Consider the following 20,929-nt stretch of genomic DNA (forward strand, 5'->3'; position numbering starts at 1 on the left):
TCTGAAACAGGCTCTAGGCTCCAAGCTGTCATCACAGAACCTGACGTGAGGCTTGAACTCATGGACCATGAGACCATGACCTGAACAAAGCTGGACACTTAACCAACTGAGCCACCCAGGCACCCTACAAAAATTTTTTGAGTGTTTTTTTATTTTTGAGAGAGAACGAGAGCACGAGTAGGGGAGGGACAGAGATAGAGGGAAAGACACAGACTGTGAAGCAGGCTCCAGGCTCTGAGCTGTCAGTACAGAGCCCGACATGGGGCTCGAACCTACGACCCACAACATCATGACCTGAGCTGAAGCTAGACGCTTAACCAACTGAGCCACCCAGGCACCCCTTGGCAAATACACTAAGTTTAAGGACATACTTGTTCTTATGTCCTTTGATTTGCCTCCTAAATATGTCTGACTTTTTTCTTGGCCCAATTGCTATAGGCTAGAAGCCAGAAGTTGCTCTTATAGCCCTCTGTTGCCTATCACTGTCTTGTCTCATCCTCTGATAGGGTTATTGCTTACTTTGTTGTGAATCTGTTTTTTAACCATTTGTTATTTTGTACTGTAATTATTTGTTTTCATTTTCAGCCCTTGGCCACTAGACTGCAAGGCAAGGTCTGTCTTCCTTAGATTAGACTAATTCCATTACCAAGCAAGATGCTTGGTACTTAGTAAACATTCAGTAAATGTTTAAATGAATCAGTGTCCTTATATGTATATGTTCACATTGGTTGACAATTTTGAAAAGTACTATTTAAAAAAATTTTTTTTAAATGTTTATTATTTTTTGAGAGAGAGAGAGAGAGAGAGAGAGAGAGAATGTGCGTGTGGAGGGGAGGGGCAAGGAGAGAGAGAGACAAAATCTGAAGCAGGCTCCAGGCTCCAATCTGTCAGCACAGAGCCCAATGCGGGACTGGAACTCAGGGACTGCAAGATCATGACCTCAGCCAAAGTCAGACGCTTGACTGACTGAGCCACCCAGGTGCCCCATATTTTTTTAATAGCCTAATTTTTAGGGTATACTTAGCTGGTGACTATTGATTTGTAAGCCATAGTCTGAATATCAAAACAGTGTTTGCAGCTGACAGGTATATATATATATTTTTTCTCCAAGGTAAATCTAGGTATTTTCTTCCATTCATGAAAGCCTGTAATTAATTAAGGGGAAGATGAAAGCTTTCATTCGAAAAGAAGTAGAAGTGCCATTATTTCTTTTTAATATGTGTTAACAGGTTCTTAGAACTTAATGTTATTCATACTAACTCTTTAAAAAAAATTTTTTTTAATGTTTATTTTTGAGAGAGAGGGAGACAGAGCAGGAGCAGGGGAAGGGCAGAGAGAGAGGGAGCGACACACGGATTTCGGAGCAGGCTGTAGGCTCTGAGCTGTCAGCACAGAGCCCGACGTGGGACTTAAACTCACAAACCATGAGATCATGACCTGAGCTGAAGTTGGATGCTTAACCAACTGAGCCACCCAGGCGCCCCACATTAACTTTTTTAATAAAGTCAGTTCAAGTTTTACTTCCTTTTCTTCTTCTTCTTCTTCTTCTTCTTCTTCTTCTTCTTTTTTTTTTTAATAAAAAGAGATAAGGGAGGGGGCAGAGAGAGAGAGAGAGAATCCCAAGCAAGCTCAGTCTCCTTGCCTAGCCTGGACTCAGAGGCAGGGCCTGAACTCATGACTGAGAGATGATGACCTGAGCTGAAATCAAGAGTTGGATGCTTAACTAACTGAGCCAGCCAGGTGCCTCAGGTTTTATTTTATTTTATTTTTAAATATTCATTTATTTGGAGAGAGAGAGAAGAGTGTGTGTACAAGCTGGGGAAGGGCAGAGCAGAGGGAGAGTGAGAGGGAATCCCAAGTAGGCTCCATGACCAGTGCAGAGCCCCACTTGGGCTCGATCTTATGACCATAGTGTGAGATTATGACCTGAGCCAAAAACAAGAGTTGGGACACTCAACTGATGGAGCCACCCAGGCACCCCTAACATTATATTTTTAAGTAATCTCTACACCCAACATGAGGCTCGAATTTGACAACCCTGAGATCGAGAGTCGCATGCTTCACCAACTGAGCCAACCGGGTGCCCCCTTTACTTGTTTTTCCAGTGTTGTTTTATCAACGGAATAATCTGATCACAGATCTCAGGATCAGACATTTTGGTGTTTTATTTATGTTTTTTTTTCTTGCTAAGTAAAAATAAAAGCATTATTATAGAAAATATAGAAAGAAAAAATAATAAAATTGTGTGTATTAATTTCTAGTTTCTCTTGTGTGTTTGAACTTCATGTAGCTATAATAAGAATCAAATGTAAAATTAAAAAAAAAACCTAATGTTTACTTATTGGAGGACCTGGGTGGCTCATTTGGTTAAGGGTGCAACTTCAGCTCAGGTCACGATCTCACAGTTTGTGGATTTGAGCCCCACATTGGGCTCTGTGCTGACAACTTAGAGCCTGGAGCCTGCTTCTGTCTCCTTCAGTCTCTGCCCTCCCCCGTTTGTGCTCTCTCTCTCAAAAGTAAACATAAACATCAATGTTTACTTATTTATTTTTGAGATAGAGAGCGAGCAGGGGGAGGGCAGTGAGAGAGAGGGAGACGGAACCCCAAGCAGGCTCTGTTACCTGAGCCAAAACCAAGAGTTGGGTGCTGAACCAACTGGGCCACCCAGGTGCCCCCAAATGTAAAATTTCTTACCTTGATTTCTCCATTTTACCTTACATCAGAAATGTTTTTCATCTGTGTATTTTTATAACTATCACTTTGGATCCCTTATGTTTCATAAACATTTACAGTAAGAATGGGTGGGTACCTGGGTGGCTTAGTCCATTGAATATCCAACTTTGGCTCAGGTCATGATCTCACCGTTCTTGATTTTGAGTCCCTCATCAGACTTTCTGCTGTCAGCAAGGAGGCTACTTTGGATTCTCTGTACCCCTCTCTGCCCCTCCTGTGCTCTCGCAAGCGCACTCGCTCGCTCTCTTTCTCTGAGAAATAAACAATAAAAAATGTATATTATTTATATAAACATACATAATAAATAAAAATAAACAACAATAAGAATGGATATCTTGACTTTTTGTTAAAAATAATGCTGTTTTTATATCATGTATATATTTAGATATATATATATATTTAGCATTAATTAGGTATAGTGTTCTCTATGTTTGGCTTTGTTTCCTGAGGCTAATTTCTCATAACTACAACTACTAGTCAGAGAATATGAATATTTTTAATGGCTGTTGATACACATTAAGATCAGGAGGTTCTTTCCCCTATGGCTCAGTAACTTATTCATTGTCTCACTTCTGAAACAAATATCACACTAAGGTATAACTTAAACTTGGGCCCTTCTTATTCAGGAACATGTAGATTTTTCTGAAAGTGGAAGAGGTTTAAATAGTGTTGGTTTTTTCCTTAAAAAAAAAAAAATTAGACTTCTCTAACTTTTAAGTAGTGTTTCTTGGCTAGGGCCTAAGGCAAGCAAAGACCTTTATTCTTTGGTCTTGGGATTGGACATATGTCTGAGATCTGTAAAGCTGATATGCCACCAAAGCAGATGGGTCATAAACCTGTAGTGGAGGTTTATTCATTATTCATTTTATTAATTTATTTATTAATTATTAATTATTTATTAATTAATTTATTAATTTATTCATTAAGGAGGAAAGGACAAATTTGAGGATTTTACAGATATTTTTAGGGCAGTATTTCTGTTAACTTCACCTGATGAAAATTCATTATAGTTGATTTTTTAAAATAAAAGATAATTGAAACATGTTCTTAGAATATTATTATGCAAGATGTAAATTTTAAGGAGTCCTCATGTTTCTAATTTCCATTAAACTTAAGGAAATTTATTTTGTTCTTGATTTTAACTGGAAGGTAACTATTGGTCGAGACTTCAGATACATTAATTTGTCATGCAGATTTACAGTAGGAAAGCATATGCTATAAAATATGCTATAAAATAATTTTACTCCCTGGAATTGCAACTGAGTTTTACTTCCACAAGTATGCTTTCTGCCTGATCTTAGGTGGATTCCTTAATTTGTCTTTACATATTTACAAATTTAGATATCTATAAAATGAATACTAATTCATTGTGCTGTTAAGGCCTTTTAAAGACTATAGTAGAATAGTAATTCAGATGGGTATCATTATGTTTTCTAATCTTTCTTACAATAGAAGCCTCTTTGTGTCTAGAAATGTGTGTACTTAACACAGCCATGGATCCAAGATTTTAAAATCTTTTTTATTCTGAAACATGCTTGTCCCTATAGTTAAGGAGAAATTGGTTTCCATAAGCTTTGGTTACAAATAAATAGCTAAAAGATTTAAAATAGTCTGGAATAAGAGAATAAGAAGTGGTCCTGCATTTGTCTCATAAATTACCAAGAATCTTAGTCATGCCCCGATTTTTGGGACACGGTTTTGGAAGTCTTGTTGGTGTCAAAGCTACTACAGTATTGTATTTGTTAACTTCTAAAGATTATATAGTAAGAAGTGATAAAAGACTAAATAAGAACAGTCATAAAGGTACAGAAAATTACAGCATAAAACTCTCCGGTGTATTTAAGTTTCACCATTCACTTGGTGTGACTTGATTATTTCAGACTGGTAATTTCCGTCATAGTACTTGATGGGTACATATTAGGAGCTGTTCAATTTAAATGGTCCCATTCCTTTGGTTGTAAACATGCTTTTGAATTGGGTACAGAATTCTAACTCTCAGTTCTTAACAATCAGTTGTTTACTCATGTTGCACAAATACTTAAAATCTGTGATCACTCTCTTGGTGTCTAGTTTTTTCCTGATCTTTTACCTTCTTGTAATTATTCATCTTGTGTTTTCACATCATCCTCTCATCATGTGTTTTATCAGAAGCAACCTAACTCCGCAGTTGTTTTTTCAGAGTCTGTATACTAAATACATGTATAAGATATGTGGGATTGGGGAACCTGGGTGGCTTAGTTGGTTAAGTGTCCACCTCCTGATTTTGGCTCATGTCATGATCTCAACCATTTGCGAGTTGGAGCCCTGAATGGGGCTTGGCGCTGACGGTGCAGAGCTTGCTTGGGGTTGATTCTCTCTCCCTCTCTTTCCACCCCTCCTCCCATCTCACTCTCTCTCAAAATAAGTAAACCTAAAAAGAAATACGGGTTTGTTTAACTCCTCTTCAGTAATGTGAATGTTTTGCCTGCTTCTCACTAGAAATGGCATATCCTTACCAACTTTCTACCTGTTAGGTCATGAAACTCCTTAAAGCTTCTTGTAACAGGAGAAAAAACAACATTGCCTCTTTCTACCATTTGTACGTATTTTTAAAAATTCTTGTCTTTTCTATGTTTAGAATATCTTCCTTATCCACGATCTGAACTTTCTAAGTCAAGGTAGAGATGTGATATTTTTTTTAATCCTCTCCCCTCCATTTGAATGTTGTTTAGAACTGATTGATCAAATACCTTACCTTACTATTCTCAGGAGTGAAGTGTTTATGGATTAGCCAAGGTGAGCATGGTCTGTGTAACATTTTTGAAGGTGCAAATGCTATATATTCATTTTATTATTTATTTATTATTGCTGTTTTTTAGGTTGGGTAATTGACATACAATGTTATATTACTTCTAGGTATACAATATAGTGATCTGATTTATACATTATGAAGTGCTCACCACAATCAGTCGAGTTACAATCTGTCACCATACAAAGTTATTAAAATGTTATTGACTATATTCCTTATGCTATACATTATATCCCCTATGTCTTATTTATTTAAAACTGAAAGATTACAACTCTTAATCCCCTTCACTTATTTCACCCGTCCCCTCCAACTGCCCTTCTCTCTGACAACCATCAGTTTGTTTCCTGTATCTGTGAGTCTGTTTCTGCTTTGTTTTATGTTTTAGATTCCACATGTAAGTGAAATCTTACTGTGTTTGTCTTCCTCTGACTTACTGCCCTCAGCATACACTTTCTAGGCCCATCCGTGTTGTTGGCAAATGGCAAGATTTCATTCTTTTTTTTTATGGCTGAGTGATAATACATTGTATGTATACGACGTCATCTTTATCTTCTTTATCCATTCTTCTGACAATGGACATTTAGGTTGCTTCTATATCTTCTTAGCTGTTGTAAATTATGCCATGATGAACATAGGGGTGCATATGACTTTCCAAATTAGTGTTTTCATTTTCTTTTTTTTTAATTAATTTTTTTTAATGTTTATTTATTTTTGAGAGAAAGACAGAGCATGAGCAGGGGAGGGGCACAGAGAGAGGGAGACATAGAATACGAAGCAGGCTCCAGGCTCCCAGCTGTCAGCACAGAGCCCAACACGGGGCTCGAACCCACAGACTGTTAGATCATGACCTGAACTGAAGTTGGGCGCTTAACCCGACTGAGACACCCAGGTGCCCCCAGACTTTTTTTTTCTGATTTTGATCTGTATATCCATTTTAGAATTTAGCAATTGGATTTATCCAGGTAGTCTATTAATAATTCTCTAAAATGTAATTTACATTTTTTACTTAAGAAAAATCCTGGCTTTCTTTTAAATTGCATATTTTTATTAATATATAGCTCATCATCGTGGACACTTATATTCTTTCCCAGTGCACTTTGACCCTTATCCATAATTATTATTTTATTAGCTCTGAGTTTCGTAAAATTGACATTGAAACTTGCTCTCTTAGATTTGGTGCATAAATGTGCGGGTGTTTAAAGAAATAGCCTTTCCCACAGCAGTATTGGCAGTGAAAAAAATTCTATTTTATTGAATTATGAACTTTAAAAATATAGAAGGAAGTGCTTGGCTTTTCTTTTTGTAAAATTTTTTTTATTTACTTAAAAAATATATTTTTCCCATATATGTATATATTTACAACACAAAAACTTTCATTTCCTATAGTGTAGATAAAATGTTAGGTCTGGAGAGTACTACATGTTGGCAACTCAGGGAACATGTACTGCCCTGGCAGACGAGATGGTTTTGAATGTCAAAAGACAAGTTACTACTGACGGCGGAGGGGGGGGGGGGGGTGTTGGTGTTGGTAGGACAAAACAAAAAAGGGAAGTAGCTAAAGATCCTTTCTGCTGCCCTTCTACTACTTCTCTTATCCTTTCCGTTTTAGCTCCCAGATCTTTTCTTTCTTGCTTAGAGCTGCTAGAGTGTTTGCCAGTAATATTTATGGTGTCAACCTTCTTGTGTTCTCGTTTTTTAAAGAGATCTTTTGGGGTGCCTGGGTGGCTCAGTCGGTTCAGCATCTGACTTCCGCTGAGGTCATGATCTCGCGGTCAGTGGGTTCCAGCCCCATGTTGGGCTCTGTGCTGACAGCTGGTAGCCTGGAGCCTGCTTTGGATTCTGTCTCCCTCTCTCTCTGCACCTCTCCAGCTCACGCTCTGTTCTCTCTGTATCTCAAAAATGAATAAATGTTAGAAAACATTAAAAAAAAAATAGATCTTCAAGAGACCGAGAAGATTATCAGTGGAATTGATTGCTATTTTTGGATGCTGGTGCCTGGGGTTATAGGGAATGAGGAAAGGTGTCCCATCACTTCCCCTGGTTTTTCCTCACGGTCACATGGAACAGATAGTTCCTGAAGATATGAACAGTGCTTCTACAGCCCTGCAACTCGGGTTGGTTGCCATCCTTTCCTTGTTTCCATTGAGAGATGCAAATCAATGTAGATTTGGTCCAAAATTCTGGGTATAATTAGAACATTGAAAATAGACAATTTTATAAAAATAAGCATAAAAGGAAAATCTTGCTTGCACTGTGTGTATGCTGTTTGTTATAAAAATCGTCTTTGTTTGCAGTCAGTATTTATTTATTTATTTATTTATTTATTTATTTATTTATTTAACTTATTCGCAGTCACTTTATTTGAAATAAAGTTGTTGACCTTTAGCTTTCCAAAATAGGGGTGACTTCATTAATGACATTGCTGTTTAAAAAAAAAGTTAAAACTTTTTTGTTTTCTCTTTGTCTATCTAGATGTGATGCTGACCCTTCAGCCTTAGCCAACTATGTTGTAGCCCTGGTCAAGAAGGACAAACCTGAGAAAGAATTGAAAGCCTTTTGTGCTGATCAACTTGACGTGTTTTTACAAAAAGGTAATTATTGTGGCCTTTCAGCCACATATTTAAGAATTTAAATTTAAAACTTTCTGATAAAATCTTGGAGATAAAAACTTGGAAGGAAAGACATCAGTCATTGCCCTTTAAACATTTGAATATACCGATCCCTGTTAATTATTTATCATGTATTTTGGAAGAACTGTTTTTACCCCCTTTCTTTCTCTGCTTCTTTCTTGTATTGGAGCATTTGCTTTTTAGGTGAATGGATCCTCTTTGGCTTGTGACAGAATCTAGTTGATGGTTGGGGATAACAGTTTAAGGATGATGAAACTATTTATGCTTACTGTTTATTAGGACTATGAAGCTATGTTTTTTTCCCTCTTGGCTGGAGCTTTTTGCTGTCCACGAAGAGATGGGCATGATCCTCTTTACTTTGTGCCTCCAACTTCCTATCTTACCAAAGTCCTTTCCATGGCCTGCATAGCGTCCTGGAGTGCTCCCCTGCTTATTCTCTGACCTCATCTCCTACCCCTCTCTCTCACTTGTTCCAGTCTAGCCACCTTGACCCCCTTGCCTTTTTTTTTCAGTATGGCAAACATGTTCCCACATCAGGGATTTTGAACTTGTTTTACCCTTGCTTGAAATGGTTTCTTCTCTATGGTTTCTGGTTTCTCCTCAAATGTTACCTCAAATGTTTCCCCTGAGTGTTCTATGTACAGTATATTCTACCTCACGCCCCTAATCACCCTTTCCTTTTCCCAGCCTTGCTTCATTTTGTTTCTCCTCGTACTTGTCACTTTTTGTCATCTTATATGTTTATTTGCATGTTTATATGTGTGTGTGTCTTTTCCCCTCCCCCTACTTTTTGTCTTTCCCTTTGTTGAGAGTGGTGACTTGGAACCTATAATGCTTGGCACATAGAAGGCATTCAGTAAATGTTGTTGAATGGATGAAAGGAATTTGGATAATGCACACATTGGTTGATCTAGCTATTGCTGTGAGAAGATAACCTTCAACTGAAATGTCTACAGAGAAATAAAAGATAGTAAATATGGCTTCTCACTTGGAAAACAGGATTACGTATTTTTTTGGTGGATTTTAAGGCTTTTTTTTTTTTTAATACACAAAAAACATAATACTTCTAGAATTCCTCCCCAGTACAGGTGAGTATTTGTTTTCTTTTTTTGTAAAGGAGAATTTTCTAAATGTATTCGTTTTACTTAGTTTACATGTGATGAAACTAGAAGAGTCATGTGACACACAGAGCCATGAGAATAGTAAAAAAAAATAAATGTAGTGAAGACATTGGGGTAAGAGGGAAATATATATTTAAATATACATTTAAGAATTTGTTGTAAAAGCTTTAAAGATTTTTAGTAACTTTTTAAAAAAACAGTACACAAGAAGAATCATAAAAACTTTTTTTTTAATATTTATTTTTGAGAGAGAGAGCGCTAGTGCATGTGCACAAATGGGGAAAGAGCAGAGAGAGGGAGACAGAATCGGAAACAGGCTTGAACCCACGAACTGTGAGATCATGACCTCAGCTGAAGTCAGACCCTTAACCACCTGAGCCACTCAGGTGCCCCTAAAAACTTTTTTTTTTTAAGTTTATTTATCTTGAAAGAGGGAGAGAGAGAGACAGAGAACATGCATGTGAGCTGGAGAGGGACAGGGAGAGGGAGAGAGAGAATCTTAAGCAAGCTCCATTCTATCAGTGCAGAGCTGAGGAGAGGCTTGAGGCCACAAACTGTCAGATAATGACCTGGGCTGAAATCAGGAGTTAGATGCCCAACCAACTGAGCCACCCAGGAGCCCTTATAAAACATTCTTTAAAAGAGAAGAAAATTAATAGCCATAAATTTGCCACCAGAGATAAAATCAGTTACCTTCGTATATGTCTTTGTAGACTAGCATGGTCTAGTAGAACTTTGTACACTGATGAGTATAGTCTATATCTTCCTTTTCTAATTCAGTAGCTCCTAGCAGCTTTTGAGCGCTTGAAATGGGGCTAATGTGACTTAGGAACTGATTTTTATGTTTTTAATTTTTATTTATGTATGTATGTATGTTTACTTTTGAGACAGAGAGACAGAGTGTGAGCAGGTAAGGGGCAGAGGGAGGGAGACACAGAATCTAAAGCAGGCTCTAGGCTCTGAGCTGTCAGCACAGAGCCTGACGGAGAGCTCGAACCCACGAACTGGGAGAACATGATCTGAGCCGAAGTCAGCTGCTTAATGTACTGAGCTACCTCTGCGCCCTAGGAACTGATTTTTTGATTTAAATTAATTTAAGCAGCTACATGTGTTTCGTGGCTTCTGTATTGGACTGCATGGCTCTGAACTTATATATATATATATTTGTATTACATGTCAAAGTAGTTTTAAATGAATATATGCCCTTGTAATCTTAAAAAAAACAATAGTTTATCTTGAATATTATGTTAGGTATTTAGCTATGCTTTTGTTTCTTTTTTATAAATATTAAAAAAAATTTTTTTTTAAGTTTATTTTAGAGAGAGAGAGACAGTGCTAGTGGGAGAGGGGCAGAGAGAGTGAGACACAGAATCCAAAGCAGGCTCCAGGCTCAGAGCTGTCAGCATAGAGCCTGACATGGGACTCGAACTCATGGACTGCGAGATCATGACCTGAGCTGAAGTTGGACGCCCAACCAACTGAGCCACCCAGGCACCCCTATAATTATGTTTTAGATGTTTGTTTTTTGAGACAGAGAGCGAGGCATGTGTGTATGCATGGGCGGGGTAGGGGCAGAGAGTGTGGTAGAGAGAGAATCACAAGCAGACCCTGTGCACTTGACACAGAGCCTGATGCGGGGTTCTATATCTCTGTCTCACAAACTGTGAGTTCATGACTTGAGCCGAATTCAAGAGTTGGCACTTAACTGACTGAGCCACCCAGGTGACCCTCTTTTTCTTTGTAAGTTTGTTTATGTAAGAAATCTCTGTACCCAATGTGGGGCTGGAACTCATGACCTTGAGATCAAGAGCTACATATTCTTCTGACACAGCCAGTCAGTCAGGCACCCCACAGTTCTTCATTGGGTTATAGGTCTTTTATTTTTTCAATTTTTTGAGAGAGAGAGAGAGAGAGTGAGAGAGAAGATGCAAATGGGGAAGGAGCAGAGGGGGAGAGAGAGAGAGAGACAGAGAGAGACAGAGACACAGAGACACTCAAGCAGACTCCACGCTCATTGCAGAGCTTGACATGGGTCTTGATCCCAGGACCATGGGATCATGACCTGAACCAAAATCAAGAGTTGGACACTTAACTGACTGAGCCACCTATGCACCTTGTATTATAGGTCTTTTAAATTACAAAAGTGATACATGTTTTAAAAAATGTTTTAAGAAGAACAGAAGCATATGAAGAGAGTCTTGATCATAAAGAGTTTTGAAGGGTCTGATCAATTTATTGTTTTAAAGTTAGGTGTAACAGTTAACAAGGCCTAACAGTTCTATAATCACAGAAAATGCTTACTATACAAATTAATACCATAAAGTTTTTTGAAAACATACTTTTCTGAAGAAAAACTCATATTACATTTTAGAAATAGCTATTTATATAAAATGTATAATTACAGTGTAAGTAGATTCTGTGCTATATTTTTAATACACCCTGTAGTTTTTAATAAATTCATCTGGTTCCCCCATTCAGTTAATCTGAAAAAGTTACAAAATACAGTAGCTTTTAAGTAAAACACAACAAGATATTTTCATATCATTCTCGTACCAAACTTTATTTTTCCAAGTGATTTTAAAATGTTTATAATGAAATTTTTGAATAGACAGTACATTTAATCCAACAATTAAAGGTATGTATCTTGAAAAATATGAAAAGTCTGTCTTGCTTGTTTTTCGTTTGTACCCTTCCCGCTTCCAGTAGACAACCTTGTCATTTTTTGTCTGTGTCCTTTCAGAGTTTTTTTATGCACATATAAACAGATACAAATATTTAGTTTGTGTCTTTGAGATGTGATGTTATCCATATTCATTCTCTTTAGAGCTCTGTGTATTCTGTTGTATGGTTGTGACATACTTTATTTAACTAGTCTCTTATTCATGAAAATTGTTCTTTTTCCAGCATTTTACTATTTTGTACTCAGTGTTGCATATACATCATTTTGTACATAAGCAAGAACGTACAAAGGATTTAAAAACCCAGACATGGGAATCTCCCTCATAAAGTATAGACAGACTTAGTTTTGATTCCACTGCCAGTGTGGAAGGTGTTCTGTTTTCCTCAGCTTTGCCGAGGAGCGTGTTGTCAGTCTTCAGTTATTGTTTGTGCAATATTTAAATACTGTTTCTTCTCCTTAGAAACTTCAGGTTTTGTGGATAAACTGTTTGAAAGTCTCTACACCAAGAACTACCTTCCACCTTTGGAACCAGTTAAGCCTGAGCCAAAACCACCAGTCCAAGAAAAAGAAGAAATTAAAGAAGAGGTAATGTAAAGTTTTCTTTTGCTTTTGGGGGCTTTTTAGATCCTATTCCTAGTATCATTCTTAGTTGGAAGTTGACCTCTTTAAAAATAATTATCTCTTGATTGACTTTTCTGTGTTTGGCATGTTACAGATTCTTTATCAGGGCTTCTTAGTTAACTTCTTAGTTTTTTGGACTGGAAATGTTATTTAGTGTTCCAAGAAATATTTTAGGAATATTGAGAAATTCAGAGAAATCTTAGTGATTTTAGAAAGACAAAACTTGGTTACATGTAGAGGTTTGACTAAAAGTGAGATGAAAGCTCAAGAAAAATGATTAAGTGACACATGTTCATATTATAGACCAACCATTTTCTCTTTTTTAACCACAGAATATTTTTTATGGTTAAGGTAGTTACAAATAAATAGTTATAATGTTAACATATGAAAGAAAAAAACGTTTTTACAAAGGTTGGAGTTTAAAAGCATGATTATATAAGGTAATGTTCTTGTTTGAACTAAGGGGAAACTTTACAGAGTTGATTTGTAATTCCTCCTTTCTTTTCCATTTTTTCTTCCTTCCTTTCCTTTCCTTTCCTTTCCTTTCCTTTCCTTTCCTTTCCTTTCCTTTCCTTTCCTTTCCTTTCCTTTCCTTTCCTTTCCTTTCGTTTCCTTTCCTTTCCTTTCCTTTCCTTTTCTTTCAAAAACCCAGTGTGGGGCTTGAACTCACAACCCTGAGATTAAGAGTCATGTCTTCTATCGAATGAACCTGTCAGGCGCCCCCATTTGTGATTCTTTTTATGTACAGATAACACAGTATTATAAGATTATGGGTTCTAGAATCAGGCTGCATGAGTTAAAATGATAGCTCTAAAATAAATTACTTGCTTCATTTTCACATCAGGATAATGATCATAGTAATACTTATCTCATTGAGGATTAAATGAGATTTTTATATATACACACATCTTAGCTACCTGGCACATGAACGTTGGTTATGATCCAGAAATATTTATCAACTTTTGTTTTTATTGTAATTGTTTAATAAACTTTTTATTTGGGAATAATTTTAAGTTTACATAAAAATTATAAGAATAGTACCTAAAACATCTGTATACCATCTATCTTTATTCACCTATTGAAGATTTGTCCCATATGCTCTCTTTATATATCCACACCCAGAACTATCATGCTCTGAATCTAGGAGTAAGTTAGATACCTTATGATCTCATGGCATTCTGTGTACTTCATAAGAATAACGATGTTCGTTATTCTCATTTTCAGTAAATTTAATTTTGACAAAATACTTTAATCCTGTTTGTATTTCAATTTTATGCATTGTCCCAACAATGTACCACCACCCCCCTTTTTTTTCAATGTCCTCCCCCGCCTTTTTTAACAGTTTTTTTCTCTTTCAGTACATGATTCAATCTAAGAAGCAAGTATTGCATTTAGTTGTCCTCTCTGCTCCACTTTTAAATGCTAGGCTGATTGAATCAATCCATCATTAAAAGAAAACAAGGGGCTCCTGGGTGGCTTAGTTGGTTGGACGTCCATCCAGCTCTTGACTGGCTCAGGTCATGATCTCACGGTTTGTGGGTTTGAGCCCCGCATCAGGCTCAATGCTGACAGTGTGGAGCCTGCTTGAATTCTCTCTCTCTCCCCTTGCCTGTCCCCCTCCCCTGCTCGTGTGCACGTGCGCGCTCTCTCTCTCTCAAAATAAATAAATAAATAAATAAATAAACAAACTTAAAAAACAAAACAACAGCAAAATGTGGCTATACTTACAATCAGTTGAAACCACTGTCGCATTTTCGTTTTTGGCTCATGCACTGTAATTGTTTCATAAAATCTTTTTAAAATAGGAGACACTCTCAGTATGTTACTTCAAGTAATGGAAATAGTAAGAAACTTTTCTGCTGTACTTGATTGTGTATAAATTTTGGTCTATGTGTACAGGTTAAATCTTTTAAAATAAGTTACAATTTTTGCACCATTTGTCCTTTTCTACAGTCTTTGAAGTTCAGTGGACTAGAAGTATCTGAAAGATAGCAGGTTTGAACATAAGTGAAAAATTGCATTATTTTGAGTTATTAAAGAACAGTTTAAAAAAAAACAAATTGTTGCACTGTTTCATTTTGTATCATACTAAGTTCTAATTTCGAAAATTGTGAAAAATGGGTATCAGCTTCTGCATGTAACAACTCCACAGATAACATCATGTGGTATTTCTCTTGTATTCTAAGATTTTGTACACAACTTAATTGTCATCACTGACATAAATAACAGCTTATTGAGCTAGTGTATAAGTAAAGTAGCTTATCCTAACTCTTCTACACGATGTGGAAAGGAAGGGGTTTAAGGTAGCACATACTTCTGGTCTGTGCTAGGTTGATGCACTTTCTCTGAGCAGTGTAGAGAGTTGCAGATCCATCTAAGGACTGGCCATTTTAACTTTTTTCTTTAAAGGAAAAGGGCATTGTGTATGCCCTCTGACTTATTTATTTATTAAAAAAATTTTTTTTTAATGTTTTATTTATTTTTGAGACAGAGAGAGACAGAGCATGAGCAGGGGAGGGGCAGAGAGAGAGGGAGACACAGAATCTGAAGCAGGCTCCAGGCTCTGAACTGTCAGCACAGAGCCTGATGCAGGGGTTGAACTCACAGACCATGAGATCATGACCTGAGCCAAAGTTGGACGCTTAACCGACTGAGCCACCTAGGCACCCCACCCTCTGACTTTTTTAAAATAGCTTTATTGAAATACAACTCCCCTACCATACAATTCCCCTACTCACAGTGTACAAATGTGATGGTTTTTATAGTATTCAGAATTGTGCAGCCATCTGTGATGTTTTTATAGTATTCAGAATTGTGCAGCCATCACTAGTATGCTCCATTTTAAATCATTTTCATTATCCAAAAATGAAACCCTGTACTTATTAATCTATCACCCGCCAGCCCTTCTTTCCCAATCCCCACCCCTCTTTTAGGCAGCCACTAATCTACTTACTTCTCTATGGATTTGGCTGTTCTGAATATTTCATATAAATAGAATTATATAATTTGTAGTCTGTTGTGACTAACATTCATTTAGCAGGATGCTTTCAGGGTTCATGTAGGTTTTATCATGTATTCATTTTTTATGGCTGAATAATATTCCATTTTGGGAATGTACCACATTTTCTTTATCCACTTATGAGTTGATGGATATTTGGGTTGATAGACAAGTTGTTAATGCTTTTTTGTTGTTCTGAATAATGTTGCTCTGAACATTCATGTCCCAAGTTTTTGGGTGGCCTTATGTTTTTATTTCTCTTGGCTCTTTCAACTCTTTAATAATAGTTTTTTCCATTAGGAATTAATACATGTTCATCAAGAAAATTGTTGCAAAATACAGAAAAGGAAAAAGATCTTCCAAGTTGATGTCTTTTAAGTTTATTTTAATCTTTAAATCCCCCCTTTATACCTACCTGTCTCTCTCATTCTTCTTTTCCTCCCCACTTTTTTCTCCCTAAATTTTATGTTGTTGAAGGAACTCAGTCTTTTGCTCTGTAGAGTTTTTGCCATCTGGATTTGCTGATTGCATCCCAGGGGAGTAACATATATAGTCTGTATTTCCTGTAAATAGGTAAAGAGAATGATTTTTAAATATAGTCTTAACAAATGTGTGGTATTTTAGCCAGCGCCATATGGTTGCCATAGTGTGGCTACCATTTTATGTTGCCTGAGTTTTATTGTTCTCATCTGTTCCATTCACTGACCTCTTATTTGTTAAGTGAGCTTCTCCATTAGATGGACCTTTGTTTTAGCTCTAAGGCAAATGACTTTATTTCACCTTTCTCTAGTAAAGGCTATATATTTGTTTTGAGATTAATCTTAAAAAAAAAATAAAATCACAAGTTATTTCTGGTCAGTCTTAACTGTTAGGCTTTAAAAAGAAGACAGTATTTCTTGGGGCCCCTGGTGGCTCGGTCATTTAAATGCCTGATATTGGCTCAGGTCATGATCTCATAGCTCATGGGTTCGAGCCCCACAATGGACTCTCTGCTGACAGCTCACGTCCTAGACCCTCCTTCACATTCTTTGTCTCCCTCTCTCTCTGCCCCTCCCCTGCTCACTCACTCTCTCTCTCTCTGTCTCTGTCTCAAAAATAAACATTAAAAAATAAAAATAAAAAAATAAGACAATATTTCCATTAATTCCAATATCATTTTCCTGTAAATCTCATGAAATGTGTAGTTTATGGCACTTATTTACTTTACCATTTTTTCTTGAAACATTTTCTATGAAATAAATCTACAGCCCTCAAATTATGAGTATATTTTATAATTAGGAAAACAGGAACCATTTTGCATATGATACTTAGAAATGCAGAATTGCTGTTTCTGCGGTTTAATTGTGAGGGACTAATTGCTGTTTCCCTCCTGCACTTCCATTCTCTACCTTAAACTAACATTTAAAAATTAGTGTATTACTGTTAAAATAATTTCAGCATCTTTTTTACTCCCCCCATTGCCTAACTTTTTTAGATGTGATTTGCCTCCAATATTTCTTTCTTTCGTCTTTTTAAAATAAGTTTATTTATTTTGAGAGAGAGCATGAGACAGCGAGCAGGGGAGGTGAAGAGGGAGAGAGGGAGAGAATCCCAACAAGTCTCCACGCTGATGCATGGCTTGAACCCACAAACCTTGAGACCATGACCTGAGCTGAAATCAAGAGTTGGACACTCAACTGACTGAGCCGCCCAGGAGCCTCTTGACTTCAGTATTTCAGTGTATTTGTGCCCTCTCTTTCGTTAGAAAGATTATCAGGTGGATGTGTTTCGTAATTAGTAGAAGGACTGATCTTTCTAATGAATGCTTTCATGTAGGTATTTCAGGAGCCGGCAGAGGAAGAACGAGATGGCAGAAAAAAGAAGTATCCTAGTCCCCAGAAGACTCGTTCAGAATCTAGTGAACGAAGGTTTGTATTTGTATTTAGTTAGGAAGACACTCATAATTCACTTTTCAGTTACTTTGTAGGGGCATTAATGGGATTTTTAACATATGTACTGATCCCTCTCTCTCTAAACTGATTAAAGAAAGTGAATGTTACCTTCCTTCCATTCTGTTTTTTGTCTTTGTCATATTTTCTCTTCCTTTTATAAACAGTCATCATTATGTGCTTTCCCCAAGAGCACAGGGGTGGGAGTAGTCTCCTTAGAGGATATTAATGAAATGTTCCATTTGGTTAGGGGTGCTCACTATTAAAATCATCCATAGTATTTTATATTACAGATAGTTCAGTTTATATGTTGAATCATCAGCCTGCCATCCAGAAATTAGTTTTTTGTTTAGGAAAACTTTATTGCAGCCTTTTTTTCTTTCCTACTTGTAAATTTCTTTTTTTCCCCTACCCCTCCCCATACTTTGGATTCACCTCTTTCATTTCTCCCCACCCAGTATACTTGAGGGAATGTTTTTTCTTATTATATAATGGATCAGAGGAGTTGTGCTGTGGCTTTATGGCTTTCTAAAAAAGCAAGACGTTACAAGTTTTGATGAATCAGGGAGGGTATTTCATACTCCTGATTCGTTTGCTTACTTGGTTTCTCTAGTGTATATATGGCTTTTATATCTGTGCATTACAGGACACGTGAGAAAAAAAGGGAAGATGGCAAGTGGAGAGACTATGACCGGTACTATGAGCGGAATGAATTGTACCGTGAGAAATATGACTGGAGAAGAGGCAGGAGTAAGAGCCGGAGTAAGAGCCGAGGCCTGAGTCGAAGCCGAAGCCGAAGTAGAGGGCGCAGCAAAGACCGGGATCCAAGTAGGAATGTTGGTGAGTAGATGAGGCTTCCCCCTAAAAACTCTATATTGCTTATTTTCCTTTATCATAACTGTACCAGAACTTCCCTTCAAGGCACATTACCTTTAACGTGTCTGAGCGATATAAAATCTAGAAATGTCTCAAAAAATCTAATACTGATTTTGTTACAGAGACAGGGCTGAGTTTGACTAAAAAGAAGCTGTTGATGAGTATATCATGGTACATGTCTAGGCTTAAAGTCATTTTGTATAATTGAAACTAATGTCATTTCATCAACAAGGCTATCATTGGAGGAAGAGGATTGCTCCTTCCCCCACCCTCTGACTAAAAATAATTGATTTGCTTTAAGATTGCCTAGAGTTTCTAAACTTAAAAATAAAAAATGTAGGTAGATAACTAACTGGGATCCCAACCACTCATTACCAGGATGAAGTCAGTTCTTGGAAGTCACTTCTTAGGTAGCTTTCTTATTAACTCTCAGCGGTGAAGCTGGTCTTTCTTCATTATGTACTGATGTTGATGTTATAAAAGATGATTTTACATAAGCTCTTGTCAAGATACATCACGTTGTTGATGCTCCTGCTTTTAGGATATATTAATAATGAGAACACTTTGAAATACGGATAGCTCAGTAAGTTTACTGCAGTGTTCTCTTTTTCCCTGTTCTGTGAAAAAAGGAATCATAGGTTGAGAACATAAATGTCTAATCTCGGTTGTTTCTTGTTTTTACTTTGTTTCTAAAGCAGAGCACAGGGAAAGATCAAAGTTCAAGAGTGAAAGGAATGACTTGGAGAGTTCCTATGTGCCTGTGTCTGCACCACCTCCGAGCTCTTCTGAGCAGTACTCCTCTGGGGCACAGTCTATTCCCAGCACTGTTACTGTGATTGCACCTGCGCACCACTCTGAAAACACAACGGAGAGTTGGTCTAATTACTATAACAATCATAGCTCTTCCAATTCTTTTGGTCGAAACCCACCACCAAAGAGGCGATGCAGAGATTATGATGGTAAAAATTGTCCTTTAGATTGTACCCTAAAGTGCTAGTAAAGCAAATGTGAATATTACAGACCTTTTCATTTTAATCCAGATTTTTGTTAAAAGGGATGGATGAGGAGGAAAATCTCTTTTCGTATATGCTTATTTGCTTTTTTGATTTAATAGTTTGGTTCTGGTTAAGAGGGTGTTCACGTGTCATCCATTCGTTTCTTTGTTGTTGTTATTACTTCAGACAGTATACCACAAAATTTGGTAGGCACTAGGAATTGTAATTTATTTGTGTAGTGTTTGGTGGTGGCAATTTGTTAAGCATTATAACTTAGTTAAAATTTTAATATGCTGACTTTCCATTTGAATGTATGTATGTATTTAGGTGTGTATGTATTTTAATTTTTTATTATGGAAATATTTAAATATTAATGTTGACAGAACAATGTAATTAACCCTAGTGTATCCGTGATCTCGCATCAGCAGTTAGTAGCTCCTGGGCAATTTTGTTTTCATCTGTGCTTTTCTACTGCTTCTTCTGGACCTGTATTACTTGAAGCACATCACATTTTGTTTATTTTATTATTATTGTTTTTAATGTTTATTTATTTTTGAGACAGAGAGCACAAACGGGGGAGGGTCAGAGAGAGAGCGAGATACAGAATCCGAAGCAGGCTCCAGTCTCTGAGCTGTCAGCACAGAGCCCAGCACAGGGCTCGAACTCACGAACTGTGAGATCATGACCTGAGCCAAAGTCGGAGGCTCAACCGACTGAGCCACCCAGGCGCCCCAACATTTTATTTATTTTTAAGTGGGAAATAGAATCAAATAATAATTCAGGCATTATCTCATTCTCACCCTGGTCTCCCAGCCACAGAGTTCTCTTAAGGCCAATTTAATGTTATTTATTTATTTATTTACTTATATATTTATTTTTTAAGTTTGTTTATTTTGAGAGAGAGAGACAGTAGGCAGGGGAGGACAGAGATAGAAGAAGAGAATCCCAAGCAGTTGGTGCAGAGCCCGATGAAGGGCTTGAATTCATGAACTGTGAAATCATGACCTGCGCTGAAATCCAGAGTCAGGTGCTTAACCGACCAAGCCACCCAGGCACCCCAGTGCTATTAATTTCTTATGTATCTTTCCAAACATAGTCTGAATATGTGTACATAAATATGTACGTTCTCCCGTTTTCTGTTTTACATAAATGCTAGTATACTATTCACACTCTTCTGCATGTATTTTTTTTCACAGAGTAGTATTTGCTGGCAGTTGTCCTATATTAGAGCTTAATGCTTTTTTGAGGTGTTTTAGTATTCTATATGTAGAAAAACACGTTTAACTTAATTTGATGTTAATGTGCTTTTGGGGTGTTTCTAACATTTTGTTATTATGAACAATGCTGCAGTGAATAACCTAGTAAATTGAATGGTTTTTTTCTTCCTTTTTTTTTTTTTTTTTTTTTTTTACATTTATTTTAAAGTAATTTCTCCACCCAACATGGGGATTGTATTTACAACCCTGAGATCAAGAGTCACATGCTCCACCAACTGAGTCAGCCAGGCACCCCTTCCACTTTAATATTTTAAACTAAAGTTTCAAACTGTACATATAGCA

General features: G+C 36.9%; 1 protein-coding gene across 4 annotated transcripts in view; it reads left to right on the plus strand.

Annotated features, from left to right (window-relative positions):
- RBM27 (RNA binding motif protein 27) overlaps positions 1 to 20,929 on the plus strand; it is a 75,055-nt gene that overhangs the window by 6,776 nt on the left and 47,350 nt on the right. For 2 of the 4 annotated variants that reach the window (XM_027042327.2, XM_027042335.2), the window contains exons 2-6: positions 7,994 to 8,112; positions 12,413 to 12,537; positions 17,387 to 17,478; positions 18,146 to 18,339; positions 19,071 to 19,334. In XM_027042327.2, coding sequence (XP_026898128.1) covers positions 7,994 to 8,112; positions 12,413 to 12,537; positions 17,387 to 17,478; positions 18,146 to 18,339; positions 19,071 to 19,334 — 794 coding nt within the window. The remainder of the gene's footprint in view (positions 1 to 7,993; positions 8,113 to 12,412; positions 12,538 to 17,386; positions 17,479 to 18,145; positions 18,340 to 19,070; positions 19,335 to 20,929) is intronic. The other 2 variants (XM_027042334.2, XM_027042344.2) reach the window with 1 other exon arrangement.

The sequence above is a fragment of the Acinonyx jubatus genome, chromosome A1 (genome assembly GCF_027475565.1).
Source record: "Acinonyx jubatus isolate Ajub_Pintada_27869175 chromosome A1, VMU_Ajub_asm_v1.0, whole genome shotgun sequence".
NCBI classification, from domain to species: domain Eukaryota; kingdom Metazoa; phylum Chordata; class Mammalia; order Carnivora; family Felidae; genus Acinonyx; species Acinonyx jubatus.